General features: G+C 49.2%; 1 protein-coding gene and 1 long non-coding RNA gene across 4 annotated transcripts in view; one reads left to right on the forward strand and one right to left on the reverse strand.

Moving 5' to 3' along the window:
- MMP17 (matrix metallopeptidase 17) overlaps window positions 1–21,168 on the reverse strand; it is a 60,541-nt gene that overhangs the window by 18,345 nt on the left and 21,028 nt on the right. For all 3 annotated transcript variants that reach the window (XM_061355359.1, XM_061355361.1, XM_061355360.1), the window contains exons 2-3: window positions 4,521–4,653; window positions 2,583–2,709 (exon numbers count right to left, since the gene is read on the reverse strand). In XM_061355359.1, the coding sequence (XP_061211343.1) occupies window positions 2,583–2,709; window positions 4,521–4,653 (260 nt within the window). The remainder of the gene's footprint in view (window positions 1–2,582; window positions 2,710–4,520; window positions 4,654–21,168) is intronic.
- On the forward strand, window positions 6,233–8,462 carry LOC133213264 (uncharacterized). Its single transcript, XR_009725749.1, has 2 exons — window positions 6,233–6,310; window positions 7,255–8,462. It is a non-coding gene; the product is annotated as an uncharacterized LOC133213264 (long non-coding RNA).

The following is a 21,168-nucleotide window of genomic DNA, read 5'->3' on the forward strand; positions in this document are numbered from 1 at the left end:
CATGTATGTGGTGCTAGGCAGCTCCCTGCATCCCAGGAATGGGCACCAATACAGGAGTAATCCATCCTGCAGAGAAGAGGTGGGTGAAATCAGACTTCACAGCCAGTTTCTCAGTCTGTGAGAGGAGCTGCTGCTCCAGGGGTGCTGCTGGAGCATGGTACAGGGGTTATCCTGGCTGCACACCTCTACCTGCTGGAACCTGCCTCCCCTCCACACCGCAGTAAATCCACATCTTGGCTCAGGCAGTGACACACCTCCAGTGCGGGTGGGCTCAGGATGCTCACAGCCATGGTGAGCAGTGACTGACAGACACCACTGCCCCTCTGCCGCCTGTGTTTGCCCCAGCTCTGGCACCTCGTGCTCTGAGCATCGCAGTTCCAAAGACTGCAGCTTTGATGAAGCAGCACCAGGGACTTGTCCTTAACTGAAGGTGGATGAAAGTCAGCTCTGTTGGGCGCCAGGCTGAGATCTCAGCAAGAAAGGAAATGGGAAATGTAGAAAGCTGCAGTGCTTCCCCCTGCCCCAGGGAGTTTGAACCGTGCAGAGAGGGGGCATGGCCCTGCTGCTGCATTCCCCATGGCTGCAAGGAGATGCCGGCTGTGAACTCCCCTCCGTTGGGGCATAACCAGAGGCAGTAAAGGAAAATGAGCTAAAGGAAAACCAGGCTGCAAATGCGAGGAGGAGCTCGCTGCGGGCAGCTCCGGGCACTGATGCCAGCAGAGGGCATTGGCAGCACGCTCCTCCCGCATCCCAACTCTATCCCACTGCTCCCTCGTCAGCCTACCAGGGACCCGAGTACCTACACACAACGCAGAAAACACAATAATAAAATCCCGTGAAAAGAAGATTTATATGCTGTAATATCCTGGAAACTTCCCGTGGAGATGGGGCACAGGAGACTGTGTGTGTCTGATGCTGTACCAGGATGCTGTACTGCGGGCTGTACAGGATGCAGCCTGTACTGGTTTTGCTCCCTAAGTGGTCCAGTCCCATGGGCTGGCTGTACTCAAGGGGAAGAAGAAGAAGAAACCTGAGCAACCTATGTGCCTATATTGCTAATGCTGCCTTCTCCATCAGTGTGGATGCCTATCCTGAGACCATCCTTCTGTACAGCTCAGCTTTGCTTACATGTTTATTCCAGCCTTGCAATTGTTCAGGTTTTTCTTTGATTTTTAAATGCATGGTTTGGTTTGCTTTTCTTAAAACCCTTCACCAATGTGTAAAAGGTAAAACAATGTCTCTATTGGTGGGTTTTCACAACGCTTTTAAAGAAGTTATTTTAATCTCAAGTGTTGGGTGTAAATAAATACTGTGTTGGAGTTTCTATAATGATACAGCTTTCTGTTGGCTTATACAACCTCCAGTTATAAAATACAGCCCTTTGTTGAACCAAAGCCAAGATCTTGGAAAGGATCAAAGAATAAAAAGCAGAAACGAGTTTGTCAGGAGATGGATATTTTTATGTCACATATAAAACCGTCTCAGACCTAACCCCCTTTTTATGGCCATTTTTCTGCAGCAAGGATGCCGTCCACCAGGACAGTCTGTCCCCATTTCCCTTCCATGCTTTGCTCCAGCCTGGGATTGAGGACGCTGTGCCAGGATTCCCTCACCCAAAGGGATTTTTTCCTCTGGAATACGAAGTTTGTTCCTCTTACCCATCAAGATGGGGCTGCTCAGAGGGGAGCAGCATTACAAGAAGCTGAAGCCAAAGTTGTTTCTTACTGAAGCTGAATTCAGTTTGTCTTTTAGGAAAATAAGGTCTCAGAGGGAAGTGCTGGAACATGGACCAAATCCCTGGTAAGGCCACAGCTCAACACGTGTCAACAGCCACAGCCAAGATGAGATTTGTTACTGCAGTGGGAGGTAGACTTGCCCTAGGGACTATGTCAGGATCAGAGAAGCTTATTAATAAGGAGATCTTTCCATAGCATCCACATGTATTTCCAGGATAGTACGAGTACCTTATGGTGGGATAATCTTTCCTGGAGGAACAATCCCTGCAGCACATGGGCTTTGAGGGAGGAAAAATGAGTCCCCAAAAAGCACAGTTCTTGGTGGGAGAGGGATCAGCTTATTTGACAACCCTGACCTGCAGTGTCTCTGGAAGCTGGACCAGAACTTCTGCATGGCACAGGTTCAGAGCGACCCATATGCACTGCTCCCTGATGTCAAGGCGAATATACTCGACCATGGCAAAGACTAGGAGAAAGAAAGTGACTCTATTACCCAGCAAATGCTCCTCCATCTGTGCTGAGCCAAGTCTGTGGCAGCTGCTTGACAAACTGCAAAGTCCCAATGAGCTCAAGAGAAACGATGCTCTAACCATTGCAGTGCAGCAAAAAGCTTCAAGCTAACCCATGAGCCAAAGCTGCACCATTCCCAGCCAGCAGCCAAGCAGGTCTGAGTCATCCCAAGCCTGGGATCAGCAGGAAAAGAGTCAGCTAAACAGTCTGTGGGGTCCTGGGAGCCCATGTTGTAACACGTCACCTTGAAACTCATCACAAAGCCATGTTTAGCCCAGGTCTGCGAGGAACCAGCCCTTTGCTAAAGGATTTCAGTGGGGGAAGCTGAATTCCTACCTCCAAGACAAGTTCCTTTTGCTCCACTTGGTGACAGCCTGCACGAATCGCTTCCTCCTGGTCTCAGTGGTGGCGAGGTCGGGCAGAGAGCAGCGAGGGGTCTTCATCAGCTCCAGCGTGGCTTCGTCTAGGGTGAGGAAAACCCCATAAGCTCAAAGGAATGGTGCGTTACTATGTCCTACAGGGAGATGGGAAGTGAAGTGCTAAGGATTGAGCAGCAGAGCAAAAGGCAGTGCCCAAGAGCCTGCTGGGGCACAGCACTAGCTCCAGCATCACCTGTGGTGACACCGTGGGGCACTGAGCCCCCTCTGTGCCACTGTGCACCCATCACCAGCAGCAATTCCTTCATGGCTGGGGGTTCAGCACTCACTTTGCTATTAGTGTCAATGGACAGTTAGTGATTTCAGGAGAAAACACAGCAAGTTCTCGCTTGTTTGATGGATCTCAGAAACTCACGTGGAAAGCACCTATGGCCAGATTGGATTGCAGTTAAGAAAATGCTTTTAGATTACTCTGTTTTGTCCTCTCTTGCTGAATTTCCCGTTAGTCCTCTGACAAAGCAGATGCACATTCACATGCAGATAACCTGTCTCTATTCAGGTAGGAGCTCATATTCCTTCTTGCTCATTTTTATAACTGAATGAAAGCTTAAAGCCCCTATTTTCACCTGCTGAAACAGACGAGTTGTTGCATTCACCCATTCTCTGCACTGGCTTTACCCCTTTGACACTGTTTTCAGACACAAACCACATCCGTGCCCTGCCCAGGGCAGCCCCTCAGGCCTGTTCCAAACACCCCTTCCAAAACTGAAAATGCAAATGCATCTGTAAAGCCATCCTTGCTCCCGGGCCTGCTGCAGCTTGTGATAAGGTGGAGGAGAAATAACTTCATATGCTCAGTTAAGAGCAGAGCAAAAGCCCCATTGATGGGATGCAGACAGCGTCTGTGAAGTGGCAGCTGCTCAGGGGGACTGGTAGAGGGCTGGTGGGTGTTGGGATGGAGGGATGGATGGATGGATGGATGGATGGATGGATGGATGGATGGATGGATAGCAGCCCCTCTAATAGGAACGTCCCCTTAATCCTGTTCCAAGGACCGGAAGCAAGCTGGCCCCCAGCAAGGGGTCACAGCTGTGTGTCAGGGAAGCGAGGAGAGCAAACAGGCATCCTTCTGACAGCCAGGATAATGCTGGCTTTCTCCTCCCCTCAATGAGGACATTGATAGGAGTGACCTCAGCCAGCTGGGGAACTTGTGTTGCTTGATCCTGGCCTTGGACTGCTCCCTCCCAGCTACCACATCAGGCAGAAGCACTCATTGCCTTGCCCCTGCTGGCGGGTGGAGCTGGTGATGGGCTGTTATCTGGCCACAGGAGATGGGGGGAGTGTGCCCAGGGAGCCAAGGAGACCTCTGCCAGCTCTGCAGGCACTTTGTGGCTCTGCATATTATGGTACGGAGTGAGCAGTGCTGGGGTGATGCAGCAGCATCTTCCTCCCTCCCTCCCCTGCGCTCTGCCCCAGCAGCAAAGAAACCAGAGTATCTGTTTATACAAATTGGGAGGCTTAATCAGGATTTGTGTTGAATTCAATTTGATGCTGCAGTGAAGGCTTTGAACAGGACACCCTATCAGCCTTAGTTTCTCTGTCTTTGTTATCTTTCAACACACCAAGAGCTATTTTAAGCACAACAGGATCCCCAGGGTGTGTGGGTCTGGTGAAATAATTGCTTGCCTCAGGTTCTTGAAAGCACAAGGCAACAAAGCACCTGAGCCATGTAATTACTCTTACAGCTGCAAACTGGGCCGTATGTTACACCCGCCTGAGCTTCTCCTGGAGATGCTGCTGCTCCACAACTCAGTGCCAAGTCTCCTTGTCCAGACCTGCAAGGAGCTGTCCCTGCATCCCTCTGCATCAAAGAGAGGAAGGACCACGAGCCACTGACCTAGGACCCCTGTCGCCTCGAGCCCCCCGAACCTCTGCATGGCAGTGATGGCCTTGGTGAGCTCCTCCTGCGTCTGCAGTCGTCCTGTGACGGGATCCGGAGGGGGCAGGTACCCAAATTTCGTCAGCCAGTCCTGTGAAACAAGAGATTGGGGTGAGAAAAGGAAGGGAAGAGGATACAGACACACGGAAAGATGCTGCCCTCTGTTCTGATTGGAAGTGCTTTCCCTGTTTGTGTGTTTATACCCAGCTTCCCCATGGAACTGCGTGGTCTCTGCTAATGAATGGGCAGATCTGTTCACATCAATACTGGGATCTGGCGACCCTCACGCGTTCCAAGGGTGACATCCAATTCCCCACACAGCTGCAGACCACCTCTGATGGCAGCGCAGCCCCAGCCCTTGGGCCACACCGGGGCCTTTGGTTCTCCTTGCACACGGGCAGCTCTGACTGGAGACCAATTGCACTGAGGGGAGGAAAACTGCCCATGACAGGGGCCAGGTGATGCCACCTCCCTCGGGATCCCACTTCAAGTCCTAGCCCACAGAGGGTGCTGGGGCTGGTGCCCTGCTCTGATGGAGGAACCCCTCTGACCACGTGTGCTGGGCTTTGGGCTTTCTGTTGTACCCGACAGGCACCACAGTAAGGTCCCATAAGGGGTGAGAGGAGGGGACCCTGTCAGCACAGGGAACACCTCCATGACCAAGCCATGATCCTCTGCATGTCCCCACGCCAGCATGAGGACTGTGCCTGCTCTACAGGTCCTTTCAACCAATGTGCTGCAATGCTTTCATCCTGCTGTGACCTCCGGCTGCTTTCTAATCCACACATGGCTGGGGTGGAGGAGCTCTGGGGATGCAGGGCATTACGGATGCAAAGAGCTTGGCAGGAAAGGCTCCCTTCACCCAGTGGAGACAAGCTGGGACACAGGGTTAAGGACATCCCTGAAGTCCAAGACCCCTCCATGCACCCTAATGGCTTGATGCTGGCAGCTGGACTTGATGATGTTAAAGGTCTTTTCCAACCTAAAACGATTCTATGAGGGTGGTTTGTACCTTCACAACATCGGGGTTTTGATTGGGAACAAACTCAATCACCAAGTCTCTGACCCCTATCTGGGCCATGCAGCCATCCAAGACCCGAGGCAGATGACCTCAGCATCGACACAGAATTGGGCCCAGCCCTCTGGAGAAAAACACCATGGAGACACAACGCGCCAAGCTGCTTCCTTGGAGGCCACCATGTGCGGTGGGACCTTGGCTTGGCCCCTTCCCACCAGTTCCCTGGCAACGAGCGCTGCAGCTGCAGCCTCAGCTTCCAGGAACCTAAACACAACCCCAACAAGAGCCAATAGTTTCCCAGGGGTGCCGCCACCCTTCCACCATGGCAGGAAGGGATATGGGGACAAGGAGCGTGAGAAAACCCTGCAACAACCTTCCCCTCAAATCTGGTCAGTGCCAAAAGTCGTTCCTGGTGATGGATGGCCCTCAGCTTAAAACTGATGGAGAAAATGCCAAAGATCTCCTTCTTACACCCACTTTTTAAATGTCTGGCAAATCACCTTTCTAAATCCTTTCTCCCCTTCCTTCTCACTCCCCTCCCCTACCTCAGCAGAAGGATCAGCAAATAATAATACCGCATGCAGGGAAAGCCACAGACACCTGCCCTCTGTTTTGTCTCTCTGTATCAAGGAAGCGTTGATCTCCTGAGCCTCTTGAAGAGTGATAATGATCTGGGCTTGCACCGTGGTCAATACACCACAAATATGTTGTAGTCAGATCAGTGCCACAAGTCAGTACCTGCTTATCGCTAGAGGTTGTATGTTGGTGTTCCCTGAATGCCACAGCATCCCCAGCCCCAATCTGGCAAGCCAAATGGAATAATTTGACACTTACAGAGCTTTATGGCAGATCTCCCCATGCTTGGTGTGGTTCCCCCCTGGGGAGTATGTTCTCCTGTGCCAGGTTTCTCACCAGCAATTCACTTTGCTCCTCACCCTCTTTCATAGTTGCCTTATTTTAGTGGGATGGTGTGCTATTACAGCCAGAAAAAGCAGCTTGTCAATGAGGCCATTTCCCATTGCTTAACGCAACAACATCAACCACCAACTTGCTAGGAGCATGTTAGTGTGGTTGCAACCTTCCCTCAACTTAAGGCTGAAGGACAGGCCAAGCGCTCCTTCCCCTTCTCCGTGCTCCTATTTGTCTCTTTTCATAGCAAAAACATTTGTGACAGGAATTAGAGGTACCATTCACCCCTGATTGTCTGTGAGAAATCAGCTGTGGCACGGAGCTCGGCAGCTGGCCCATCGGCTGCAGGGGATGGTGGAGTTTAACTTGGTTTCTTCCGTGGCCATGGAGACAGTGTCATTTATCCTCTAACAACAACAGGGATGCTGCTGTGCTGGAGATGGACACAGCTTTACCCAGGCTCTCGTGGAGAAGGAGGTGGCAGCAAAAGGCTGGGGAAAGTAAAGGCACGGTGAGGTCCAGCAAAGTCCTCCTCATCTCTCGTTCTTAACCAAAAGGGACAGAAGAAGGACAAACACACTCCAGAGCTAGATGGGACAAAAAGCCAGATAGCACAACCCCTTCACCTGATCTCCCTTGCAAGCCCTCGTTTTCCTGCATGTGATTTTTCATCTGGACCATCATTTGTCATGCTTTACTCAGGTTCTCCATAGTTTTATAGAGCTCTGTGATATCACTGTCATTCATCTCTTTTCCCATGTACAGGTTCTGCCTGGTTTCCTCTGTTCTTATAAGCAAAGCTGATCCATAATATTGAACTTTCACATTCCACCTTTGCTGTGGCAGAAAATTTCATTAGGGAAAATGCAGCTGGACTTGGAGATGAGGAGAAGCAGCAGGAACTGTCTGGCTGCTACTCTGTGTGCCCTGTGAAAGCTCTTCAGATGTTTTCTCACCCTTAATTAGGACAAAAGCTAAACCTATAAACTTCCAGAAATGGAAAATAGGAAAACATTTTCCACTGAGATAACTTCAACTCGTTCCCTTATTATTGCCACTTCTTTTTTTAATAAAAAAAAGCTTTTTTTGCCAAGTCTCATTAGCTTAAAACGTTTAAATGAAATAGTGATTGGAGCCGAATGCTAAAATTCTTTGAACATATTTCTTGCCTGAGTTGGCAAGATAAAAAGTTTTCCTTAAAAATATGCTGTGCTAAATGAATTGACCTAATCCCAGGAGGAGATGCAGCTTCAGCAGCTCCCTATCCTAAAAGCAAAAAAATTGCTTCATCACAAAATTCAGATTGAGCCAATGACCTGACCATCTTCCAGCTCCAAGATGAGCTGGGAAAGAGCAAGGCTGCATTACATGACTCATGCTATGGGCCAGGATACGTACCTCGGTCTGGGGCTCAGGGGATCACAGCCCAGTTTTTGTGGGAATCACCTCATTGTGCCTCTGGCCCTCAATTTCTCATCTATAAAACACTTGTAATGGTATTTCCTGGTCTCCCATCTACTTGTCCTGCTCACTCTGAACTCTTTAGAGCAGCCTGCCCCCTGCTTTGCTTAACCCCAACTAAGGGGGGCTCCTAGGCTGGACCCAGCCAATGTGTTTCACTGCCATCACCAAGAGTGGACCCACACAATGGACTTCTGTAGTGTGGGAAGTTAGGAAAGATGGGCTTGGGGAAAGTTTCAGGGACTGAGCAAAGCCTGTGAGGAATCCTCTGATCCAGCTCCGCTACTGAGCAACACGGAATGCAAGGTTTCCACTGTGCTCAGGGTCAGGACTAAAACAAGAAAGAAAGAAGGAAGAACTGCACCGCCTGGCAACAGCATCCAAAGACACCCATCCTTCTGCACCATCCCTCCTCTGCACCACAGAAACACAGCTGCCAGCAAGAGCCCTCACGCTGCTGAGTGCTCCCATCCCACCACGGGGGGTACCCAAGAAAGGAGGTCTTAAAGCAACTGCTTCAAAGCAGGTTTCCTTTGATAAGGGACTATGTTAACGGTGATGCAGAGCCACTCTGTGCATGTGTCTGGAGACAGATTGCTGTATTGTTGTGTTTTTTTGTCTGTGTTCCCATACTGTCGTGGCACAGCGTACTGGGGAAAAGCCTACTTCTTGCCTTAAAAAATGGTTCACAGAATCCAAACTGCAGAATTCGTTTCACTTTTTTCTCTTTTGGGGAAGGCACAAAGTGAGGAAAAATATCAATGAAGTCCTCTCATCTGCACAAACCCTGCTTCAATGCTGGACTTATTTGAACTCCTTAACCCACTTGTATGGAATACCAGGAGGCAACACTGCTGTGGCAGCAGCCAGGGACTGGGGCTTTCCAGAGCAAAGTGATGACCCAGAGCGAAACGCTGGCTGCAGCAGCAGTGAAGCCTCTGGTATCACCTATGCAGAGCCAATTTTCAGATTAAAATGGCAGTTTTATTTCTTTCATCAATCCGTTTCCTTTGTATCAATACCCTTTTGTCCTAGAACCTACTTATCTGCTTCACTTATAAAACAGATCTAGGTATTGTCCCTCTTTTAGGGAGAGATTTATGAGCTCTGCAGGTTTGCTTTTACAAATATTAATATTATATAAGCTGATGGGCTTATTCAACTGCCACAGGCGAGAAACAGGCTCAGTCAGCAAGTTTTCTTCCTGAAGGTTTCTTTTTAAGAGTCGTAGGCTGGTGTTTACAGGAAGACAAACTAGTTCAGGATAACAAGGAGAGGATAAACAGGATAAACGGCAAAACTGAAATCAGGATAAGCAGAAAAACTCGACCCAAGCCAGCTCCATGCTTCTGCCTGCTCTTGTATTATTATAATGACCATGCTTTTAAAGTTTAGCCCCTAAAAACAGGGTCTTTTTCTTTTTTTTTAACCCTCAATGTTGCATGAACATACAGGGGGGAAATAGAGCCTTAATCCTGCAGTTTGTAGCACTCCCTCTGTTCAGGGGTGTAGATAGCTACTCCCAGTTTACCCAGCACATTGCCAAGTGGAGACAAAAGCAGAGCTTTACTCCTAGTCACTGGCTCCTCTGCAGATCCCTGTTCTGGACCCTGAGCTTGGCACCAGCATCCCAGACTCACAGACTGGCTCCATTCCCATCCCACCAATGCTGTGTTTGAATTCCCGTCCTTGTTGACAGGGGTGCAAGCAGCACCCACAACACCCTGACTAAGGACTGCTGGTGGTGACACCCATGGGCACCTCTCCTTGCTCCATGCCATGGCTACTGGTGCTGCTCCAGACACCTCTTTGCAGCAAGGAGCTGCACTTGCAGTGATCTGCAACAGTCCTCCAGAAACTCTTTGGGTGTGCATGGAGAGGATGCTGGTATACCCAAATTCCCACATTTTCAAGGTAGTTCAAAGCTTGAGCAGAAGCATCTTTTCACTCAGAAGATCCGTTTCATTAATATCCCTTGAAAAGCTTTACCAAACCGCACCTTTGCTCACTAATCAAGCTGCAAGATCCTTTTATTCATATGAAAAGGGTCCTGTCATGACTGAGAAGCTAAACCCAAACCTGACCTGCCCTGCCCTTGGCTTTCCAGCAGGGCAGCTCCAGTGATGTCCCTTCCCACTGTGCCCAGTGTTCCTGGCTGCAGCAGGAGCACAAACCACCCCAGCACCCTGCTGTCCACCCCAGATAACCACAGAGAAACAGGCTTTGTTTTTGTAAGGTCACCCACCAGGGAAAGACCTTTGCAAGCTCCCTTTCCTGCTGGAAGTCCCTTTATGCCCTGGGTGCAGTCGTGCTTTGCACACACTGGGGAAGAAAATCCAATCAAACTATTCAACAAAATTAATGACCCAGATAGCTAAAATAAAGCCACAACTCAAACATCTGGAACTGATTTCCAAATTACACTTCACTTTATCTCGGCACCTACCATTAAAAACAGGCTGGAAGCTCACAAAATAAATAAGAAAAGAAGGCACCACCACCAGCAGCTCGATGAAAGGGAAATTGCTTTTGGCTCTTTGACTTCTACTCCCAAGTTTTCAAAGGTTTACAGTATTAACAGTTTTACACTCATTTGCCCCGAGATCAAACGACCTCAGGAACAACGCCCGTTAATTACAGCATCACATATGGCGCTGCGATGCTCCGAGGGCAATGTAAAGGCCTCCGGGCCACACAAAGCCAATAATTCCCTTCCGAAGGTTGCCACACACGTCTCTAATGAGCTATTGCTCGCCCGGAATCAGCTGATTAATTCATTAGCAGAACAAACTGCAGTCTGGATTACAAGCAGGGTTTTGGTGGATGCCACCGCTGAACTGCAGGACTGGTTTCATTAGCCCGCGCCGGAGGAGTCGCTGGAATCCAAACAGCCATTTAATTCCAGTGAACGCTGTGCACAGAATCCAGGGTAGAAGTTAATGCAGCTGCTAATGATTTCCTCTCCCTCCTCCTTGCTTTAGATGTTCAATCAGGTTAACAACAGCGGCATTACAAAAGGCCACAACCTACAAGTCCTGAAGACAACAGGTCCCCTGGCAAGGCATAGATCAAACCATTCGGTGACATTGGACCTGGGACATCTGGATCATCAAGGATCCAGTAGAGAGAGCACCTCTGCTCCAGCGCGGCTCTCTTTCCAGCCAGCACCTGGATGTCAATCTGGCTGCCTGCAGGTCTTGTCGGACGTGACCAGGTCTTTCCTACTACTTGTTTGTAGTGCTCTGCTCACATCCCCACTCTCCTGGGTGCTGGGGGATGATGTCCTCCACCAGGCAAAGTGATTTGGGAGCAAACTTCAAGCCCTCTGTGGTAGATGTTACACAAGGCCTAAGCATCTCTTTGGTTGGAAGGGCACCAAGAGCTTCCCCAGAAACACAGAGTTAATCAAGAGATGTTGTAGAATCAGAAAGGAATTCTCTGCAGACCACAGAAACAGCCTTTTCAACCTCTTTGAACTGAAGATCAAAGAACCAATTCCCACTCATAGAAGGCAGGCAGAACAGCATAGCTGAGAACAATGTTTGCTATAGCTGGTTTAGGTTCCTTACCAGGGTGAGAAAAAGTGACAAAACACATAAACAAGGTACAGTTTATCCTGCATTTTCAACATAAATGTGTATTTTTCTTGGTGGAGATTTAATAGAAGAGGGCTTTAGGGAGGCCTTCAATCACTGGATGTTTCACAGCACATCCTAAATATTTCCACTCAAAGGCAATGAATGATGCAAACAAAATTGTGTGTAATTGAAACTCCACATAACCATCAAAAAGGAGTTTCAATGGGAATAGGTTTTCTTTTTAAATCAGCCCTAGTTTTGCATAATGCTGCCTGTTGTGGTGAAGTATCCTTTGTCATCACGGACTTATTTAGGAAGGAAAAAGAAGAAAGTCCTGGTGTATAATAGTCTGTTGAACTGTAATGGGAAGTTAGGTAAATGATCGAATTAGCATTCTTTTATCTTGCTGCAAAAATAGCTCTAACCCATGTAACTCATTGCTTAGCATGGTTTATGAAAATAAACCTTCTCCTTTGTATAGAGGCTCTCACCTGGCAGCACTGTGTCCTGGTGATGGATGCCATCAGCCAGACCTTGTGCTGAACATCACCTTGGGTCTTTGGCTCTCCCTGCATAGACCCACCCCTGCCTACTACAAAGAAAAGTGCTGTTGCTTGCACTAAAAATAAAGATATGATGAGTTTTTATCCTCTGGTTCACCCAGAGGCTGGTGACATTACCATCAGGATTCTAAACCACCCCAGTACTCTACCCCATTGAGAAGCACAGTAAGGTAACATCACCATGGGGATTCTAAACCACCCCAATACTCTATCCCATTGAGAAGCACAGTAAGGTAACATCACCACGGGGATTATAAACCACCCCAATACTCTGTCCCATTGAGAAGCACAGTAAGTAATTACCATTGCAACATATGGCACATAAATACCAGCAGCAGAGTTTGGATGTGCTTTAAAATCTACTTTAGACCATCTGTGCTGCTGGTACCCAGGCTATGCCCAGCTTCATCTGCTTCATGGAGGGTGGTGGCTGTTGGCTTAATTCAAAGGCTCACTTCAGTTCTGTTTACACAGGATGAACCAGAATATGGCCTTGACAGAGGAGTCCAGGTAGGACAGACAGTGGCTAAGCAGGTATAAGAAAAAGCTCAGCTCCAGCATGAGAGATGGAGCAACCGGCACCCATGAGGCCTGCCATCCACCACTCCTGAAGCAGCTGCAAATGATGATGTTCAGCCTTCACAGCTCACACAAAGCCCCAGGACAGGCATTTCTCCTACACACCAGCTCCAGAAGCACCCAGAGCCAGGGAGCAAATCCCCCTGGCACCCACCTTCCCCATCAGCATCACTCCAAGCATGCCTGCAGGTACAACTGGATCAAATCTAATGTCAGATCAGGTGACAGGGTTAAATTAAATGTTACCAGATCCAGTACTGACAACATTTGTAAGCCCAGAGCTCTCCTCCCCGTGTACCCGGCTGCTGTCCACACGTAGCCAAAGAGATTTGCCTGCTCAACACAGTGCAATAAATCACAGCGAGAGGTTGCCTCATCCCTGAAATCACATCCTCTCTATGAGGAGAAATCAAAGCTAAAACTGTGTGAATTCAGGGATTTCTGGGCACAGGACATAGGAATGTCCACGGGTTCTTGGATGGTTTTGCACAGGGATTCATCGGAGTCCAGCGCTGCCGGGGGCTGCTATGAGCAGAGCCAGCTGGACAGTGCTCCTCAGGAAACATCTGCTGGAGATGGACGGAGAGAACAGACCGTGCCTTGACCCTCCTCTCCCAGCACTGCTCCACCTCTCTCCATCCATACAGCAGGAGCGCAGGCAGGGAGGGGAGCTGCTGTGCCCCTTGCACAAGGGGAACCCCACATCAGGGGGCCCCCCAAGGCCTCTCCCCCATGGGAGCTGAGTCTCCTGCTCCACACGCAGAGGGGAGGCTCTGCAAGATGAGCTCTCCAGGGATGTGGTTCATCCCAGCACACAGATGTTTGGACATTCCTTTGAGGCTCTGAAGTATCCAATGTGGGGCTGTTGACATCACCCAAGCAGATGATGCAGAGAACTTCCAAACACTCCCGTCCTCCAGCTGGATCAGGACCAAGATGAGCAAGAAAATGATGAATTCTCTCAAAAGAAGTACAAATTGCTCTTTACCAAAGTGAGATTACGCAGCAAGGCCCTCCTAGGGGGTGACTTTAGAGGTGCTGGGTTTGCTTAATGAGCCTGTCCATCTCATTGGACCTGAACAGCACGTTTGCTCATGTACATAGTGGAAGTCAATGACACGTTGAGAACACAATGGCGTTAATCTATATTCTTTCCTGGTCTCATGGAGATGAGCTCCTACTCTTTTGGTTTCAGTCATTAAACAAACCATGTCTGATAGATAACCAAACAGACTGCTATACATCAAAACAAATCTCTCGCTAACTCCTATTATTGGATCTTTTATTAGGACAGTGTCTTCTCCAGGATGGACTCCAGACCTGCAGCACGACCCCTAACACCACAGTTTGCCTTGGCCAGTCCATGTCCTCCACCCCTGGCAGCAGAGCTGAAGCTGCAGCATGGCTCAACTGTTTGCCTGCTTACAGCAACCAACATTTGAACTTAATAAATAGCTCAGCTGCACATCTCCCCTCCACTCATTAGCTCAGAGATCAGTGGCATCCTTCCTCCCCTTGTAGCACCACGCTTCCCTCCAGCTAGGTAGGGCTGGTTTTCAGGATAACCTCAGGACACAGTCTGCCTGTTCAAACATGCTCACAGTGTGGCTCAGCATCCCTTTCAGGAGACTGCAGAAATTCTCCACTCCTCTGTGAACTGGGAATTCAAATGCTGTTATCACCGTGCTCTCTGCTAGGACTGGTCCACGGGCTGCAAACAACAGCCGCAGTCCCTGTGTTTACTTCAGCAGCTTTTTGACCAGGGCTTGGCTGCATCTTCCCGTTTAGTTTTTAGCAATGAAAGTATTGTGATGTTAAGAAGCCCGTGAATCAGAAGCTGTCCTGGGGTGTGAAATAGAGCATCCATTTGAGAGAAAATTAAGCCCCACTTATTGTCTCCCGGCCCTGGATCTATGTGACTGCAGGAACAACATATTTGCTACCTGTTTGGTTTTGCTGCTTCTCCCAGTCTCTTTAAAACAGAGGTATTACAATGAGCTTTTCTTGTTGACAGGCGCTTTCTATTAGCTGTACAAGTGTCTTGAACAATTATTGATGCTGTGGGCAACTGTCAAACAGCGGAAAAAGAAGCCTTCTGTTCACAAGCCAGGCTATTAAACCAAAGGAAGCAATAATATCAGCATTGTCAGGGGAGCAGCCCTCAGGTGCAAACACTGGGAACTCTGCAGAAGTACTTCAGGAGCACCCCACAGGCTGTACAAGCTGCGAGGAGTTACCCACTGAACAGCAGCGGATTACAGTAAAAAGAAGCCTGCATCACCACAAAGTGCTGGGCAATTTGCAAAGCATGACAAAACCTCCTGAATTATTCAAACGAGCTAACTGGAATGAATAATTTAACCTGCTCTGACTAGTCCTGGGCTTTTTCCTGTGGCTACCAGGATGACTTTACTTTCAGTGAGAGCTGGTGTTAATCATGATCTGGGACCAAAGTGGTTCTGCAGAAAACAACCAGAACAAAGCAGAAACCAAACGAAACCACAGACAGTGCTCCTCCGCAGCGGGATCCAGATGATACAGTACCTGAGTCTGGCAAACCAGCTGAACACTGAACTGATTTTTACCAGCACTCCCCCTGCCCCAAACACTTGTTTAAATAAGAAGAAATCTGCACAGCTACACACACTGTGATCTCCTTAAGCATGCCAAGCCGTACAGAATTAATGCAGTATCACTTGTCTATGTACCCAACCACCACGACTGAGCAAACAGCAATAACCAGCTCCCACACAAGAGTGGGAGCCAAGGATGCGTGTCCCAAGCCCTCCTCCTGCCAAGGACCCATGCATCCCTCCAGCTGTGCACAGCTGACATCCCCCCTGCAAACCACCCACTGCTCCTCCCCAGGAACACCAGGCCCACTGCGGGCACCCACAGCTCTGACACACAGAAGAACAGGCTGAGAGCAGAGGTTTTGCAGTGCTTTATCCGACAGGAATGTGGGCACAGGCTATGATTTGTGCATGCGCTACCGGTTCTGTTCGCTCTTGCTCACCCCCTGCCAGCCGCTTCCAGGCACACAGATTCATCCCGGTTAAGTGCACACTGATGGGATACTGGACAAGTAGAGGTTTTCTGCTTCCTTGCTAGGAGAGAGGCTGCTGTTTGTAACACAGCTCTTCCCTCCCCTGCCAGGGCTGCAGCTCCACGGGGGAGCTACTCAGTGCTCCCTCCGAGCGCACACGCTGCTGGTGATCAGCACACAGCTGCTCTTGTCCACATGCATAACACAGGGAAAACTCCTGCATCCCTTTCACTCCATGGCTGCTATGGGGAGCACTTCCTTAGCACAGGTCCTGTTTTACCAATGGGGAAACTGAGGCAGGGGCAGTAAAAGGAAACAAGTGATGGGGCACTGGCAGCAGCACATAACTCTACTTTGCAGATGGTGCGAGGAGCTTTTGGCTGCTGTTCCCACACTACCCATCCCTGGGGTGTGGGAGCCGCCAGATGAAGGACTATTGTCTATGTCCTACTCAGGTAGTTCAGAGGAAAACAAGATCCAGACCCCACATCCCACTTGCAGCAATGAGAACTTCCATCTGCCCAGCACTCATCATAATGTGATGGAAACATCCTCAGAAGGTCCCACTGGCTTTGGAGCATTTCACCAGCTTGGCCCATCAGACCCAAACCAAACCAAGCCTCAATGTCTCTGGCTGACACACTACCAACAAGTTGTCCATTTTGCCCAAATCTCCCATTTTCCAGACACTGCTGTGCTTAGGGCAGCTCAGGACTGTGTACCTGAGGGAGAGGGAAGCTGTGTGCAGCCAGCACAGCATCTAGCAGGCTGCAGCAAGGGAGCTTCAACCCTAACCCTTCTATGATTCATTAAGCACAGGCATTTCAGGTGCTCAAGATCATCTCCAGGCTCCTGTAAATGGGGTGGAAGCCAGGGGGATTCAGGGAAGAACCAGGGAAAGGGGCTCCTCATTCTAACAGTGTCACCCCAAACCAAGACCCGGTAGGGGGAACCAGGCTTGGTTCAGCGTCACTCATGGACAACTAAATACCTAATCAGGAGTCCTTGTTCTCAGCTCTGGACCAGGAGCAGCAAGAAGGTGCCTGCTGTGACTGATGGCACCAGCTGCAGCAGCCATTCAGTCAGAGGGGATGCTTTATGTACAGGCTGCAGACAATAAATAGCATTTGGGTGGCTTTTAATGTTCCCTTGAAGAACATGAGTACAAAGTGTTGCTGTGACTCATGCCTTTTTGAAAGGAAAGGGGACCAGGCAGCCATGCGCTGAAGGATGGACTGTCCTAATGTACCCCCACACTGCTTCAAATAACCCCTCCAGGAGGCTGGTACCCAGCAGCACCAGCATCCCTGGGGCACCTCCCAGTTACCCCAACCCCAGGTTTCTGCTGAGTGGCTCGATGCCATGTGCCCATTGCTACAGGGTCTCTCTGCTGCCATCTTCTCACCAGCCTAAAGACCTCAAACCCCCGTTCATGTGGGTTTGGATGTGTGTGGGGCAGCAGCTCCCTGAAGCCCTCAGGCAGGAATAAGCCTTTTCCCAATACGATGGCCACCTGCACGACCACTGCTGCGTGCAGCACCTCGGTTCCAACCCTGGTCTTAATTACAGCAGCAGCAATTCACCCACTGCGGTCCTGGTCGCAGGAACGTGGGATGTGCAAATTAAAGCCAGTGCCTGCGATTTTACACATCAAAAGCCACTCCAGGCTTGTGATAAAGGAGCCCACTCTCCCCACCACCCTCCAGCCTGCATCTCTGCACATCCCCTTCCCAGCACGGCTGGCAACAAGCACAGTTATGAACAAAGATCATCTCTCCCCCACTGGGCAGCAAATGATGAGATAAAAAGATCATAAAACTTACATCTTTGAAAAAGCTTTAATGGGAAAATATCGGCAATCTTCTGTGGCCTCTCTGTGGTGTTGATACAGCCCCACACAGCTGGAGGCATCCTTCACCTTCCCACATGTGAACAGCCAGACTTTATACACCTATTACATCTATTTGCAATACAGACAAATATTGAGATTAAGGTGTTTCAGCTTCCCAGTCACATACCCCATGCTGAGACCCAGGCAGAAGGATCCCATCCAACCACCCCACCTACTGCTGCTCTCAGCCCTGAGCCACACTTCCCTGGCTTGGTTTGCCTTGCACAGTAACCCCTACAACATAAGCAGTAAAGGAAGACAGACTTTTATCTTGTTGAATCTGAGCTAAAGGTATATCTGTGAGGACTGGGGGCGTTGGTGGGGATGGCAGGAAGAGGCAGATGGCTCCATTATGGGCAGACACTGCTCTGCTTAGGAATTTATGCAGAAATTCATCCCCTGGCTCCTTCCTGAGACCTATTCTAACAGGAACAATTGAGACTAGGTTTTGATACCAATCAAACTCATTAAATGGAAAGGTCTAACATTCCTGCATAAGCAGAATATGAAATGCAGAGAAGCTCTTGGAACAAGCCATCCTGCATAGCAGAGCTGAAACCCATCTGGTAACTTGGATACACTTAACTCACACCAGGTTTGGTTTGCCTTTTGTTCTCCTCAGGACTCACATATTTTGACTTCTTCAGCTTCATGGCACAAGCTCTGTCAACACATCTGATTGAAAACGTCAAAGTGACCGACCATCTGAACCATGTCACGAGCAGAATCGCTCTCTGCGGCACCAGGATGGCTCTTCATCAGAGGCAGAGACATGCCCTGGCATCCTGAGTGGGCTGCCATTCTCTTTGGCCATATATACAGATATATATATATCAAGTACCGTTTGTTAACTACATGGAAGCCAACCTTCCAGACCTGCTGTCTCCTGCCCTAAATACCACAAGAGCAGTTTAATCTCCTGCTGAACGTGGTGCAGAAAAGAAACTGGCATCATCCTGCAGCTGCAGAGTCTATAGGTGCTGCTGGTTGGAGCAGAGAAAATGCCCACACTTTGCTGACACATTGATCACCCACCAAAGCTCACAAAGCTGGCCAGTTCCCCCAGAAAGAGCCAAATGCCTTCACACAGGATGAGGAACCACACACAGCCACCTCTGAAGCACCCTGGGGCTCAAAGACTCAGAGCAGTGATGCCACAACAGACACTGTTATGGAGAAAGGCAAACAAAACCTGCCAGAAAGATAGAAGACAACAGGGCATGTATGTTCCTGAAGGGACTAAGGCAAAGCATCAGGTTCTGCTGACTGCATTGCTTAGGGTTTTGCCTCAAGTATGCAAGAAGCTTCAGAAACGCAGGCGATGAGTTTCTTTTTCATAAAGAGCAAGGTGAATCCTTGTTCCTCCTGACCAACCTGCCAATTCTTCCTGGTTTGCTTGGGAAAGGAAGGATGCTGCTGTGCTCAAATAGCAGTGAGCACAAGAGAGCTATAAACATATCAGTAAATAAGTGTTATTCTCTCTTCAACACAGGGAACAAAACAATTTGATCCTTGCAGACACCTGCAGCTTTCTGTAGCTCCAGCCTGCCTTTGAAAAGATGTTTTGGGGTACATCTAGCCTGGAGAATGCAAAGGTAGCACAGAGAGCTTTCAAACAGCTTTAAGCAGGGTAGATGCTGAGAGCTGACTAGCTGTGATAAGAAACTAGCTTTGTTTTGCTCTGGTTTGGTGGCTTATTTTCCTTTTTTCTACATCCTACAGCCACCAGTGTGAACATCAGCCTTCATTTTCTGCCATAGCAAGGACACAGACATCTCGGTGCAAGCAGATCTGCTGCTGCTGTGCAATTAACCCGCTTCAGCAGACAGCTGTCCCCAAGCAAAACCACAGCAGCAGCCACAGGGGTAGGACACAGCCTCTTCCTCAAAGGGATGTAACTTTGAAAGCATGATTAGGCCAATTTCAGCCATCAAGCTATTAAAGCGAGTTAATCTTGTTCTTGGTAAAATAAACACTGAAATCAACATGTAAATCCCCAAGTTAATGCAAATTCAAGCCTTCGCATAGATTGCCCATCACAGATTTATGTCATTGCTTAATCTAGCAGCACTAAAATTAACATTCTTCTAGCCATAGTACAAATAATAGCCCTCTGTGAGCAATAGCATCTTTGCTTTTGAGGCTGCTGTCCTGCAGGGGTGCACAGAGGCTACAGGCAGACAGGCAGAGCCTGTCCTTCCGCCGGATTGATCTCTCCATGTCAGCAAGAGAAATGGCAAAGGGGAAACAGGGAGGAGGAGGCATGGGCTGGAGGTCACACTGTGGGAAGCACAACATGCCCCGTGTCCCAGGCAGGTGCCCTGGCCATTGAACCTCAATGCCTGTCAGCAATTACTCACAGCAGCACTTTGTGTTATGTATTATTTTCTGTGGGTTTTTTTCCTGGTTAAAGCCTCAGGTTCAACCTTTTTTTTTTGTTTGTTTGTTGTTTTTTTTAATATGGATTTTAAAAATAATATTATTTTCATCTCTTTTGGGCAGTTTCTGCAACCAGTGGAATATTGCTGGGGAGGTGGCATGGCAGCAATGCTGTCAGTGGCTCCCTGCCAGCACAGATCAGGCCATAATGGTAAACGAACCCCTCATAGCCTTTGTTCTGCTCCCTTTTCTGTAGTTAATGCCACCATTTATAAGGCCTTGGGAAAAGTGATGGTTTTGCATGTAAGTGTCCTGTGAATTTTCTGCAACGAACCAGGTTTCTGTGAACAGGGATACAGCCGAGCGCCTGCATTTAATGAGGTTATGGCAGAGCTGGCTGGCTGGGAAGAGTAAGGGGTTTGCAAGAGCCTTTCCTTCTTCTTTCTTTACTTAATTACCTTAAATGAATGCCTTTTGTCATCTTTCCCCTCTCCTTCCTGCTTTGCAAGCAAGCTGTTAGCGTGGTTGGGGACCGTGGTTAGTGGCTGAGCTGATAAACTGAGGCATGCAGGGCTCCCTGAGGATCCCTACATAAAAGCATTTGTGCTCCCAACAGAATGAAACTGCAGGGTGGGAAAATCAATTGGATTTTGCCATTGAGGTCTGCATTGCCCAATTCCCTGCAGACATGGGGGTGTCACAGCCAGCACTGGGGGACAAAATCCAGCCTGGCCCAACGCAGAGGGGAACCAAGCCAGTGGAAAGCTTCACTGCCCATCTCTTGGAGGTGCCCGAGCACAATGCAATGCCTGTCCTGCAGCACAGCTGCACACTTGCTCCCAGCCACTGTCTTCTATTTCCTCCCCGCTCCAGGCTCCATCAAGGAGTCCCAACAAGGGGCACAGCCCGGCTGCTGGGCTGGGATCAGGTTTGGGTGAGCAGCACTCTCCTCCTGTGGCCAGTGTGCCCTGGGCAAGCCCCTCAATGGAGCTGGGAATTGCTCACAGACATTCCTGCCTTCCTGAGAGGGTAGTGCTGGAGCAAGGGCAGCACGAAGCCTGTCTGCTAACCAGGTACAGCAGAAGGAAAACAAACACAGGAACAAATGACCTGCCCCAAGAGTAAAGTTACTCTGCAGCAGCCAAAACCACATATCAGAGCCCCTTCCTTTGCCACTGCTCT

Source organism: Neopsephotus bourkii, unplaced genomic scaffold, assembly GCF_033783945.1.
Source record: "Neopsephotus bourkii isolate Nb327-2 ecotype Australia unplaced genomic scaffold, CSIRO-AGI_Nbou_v1 NB_795, whole genome shotgun sequence".
Classification (NCBI taxonomy): domain Eukaryota; kingdom Metazoa; phylum Chordata; class Aves; order Psittaciformes; family Psittacidae; genus Neopsephotus; species Neopsephotus bourkii.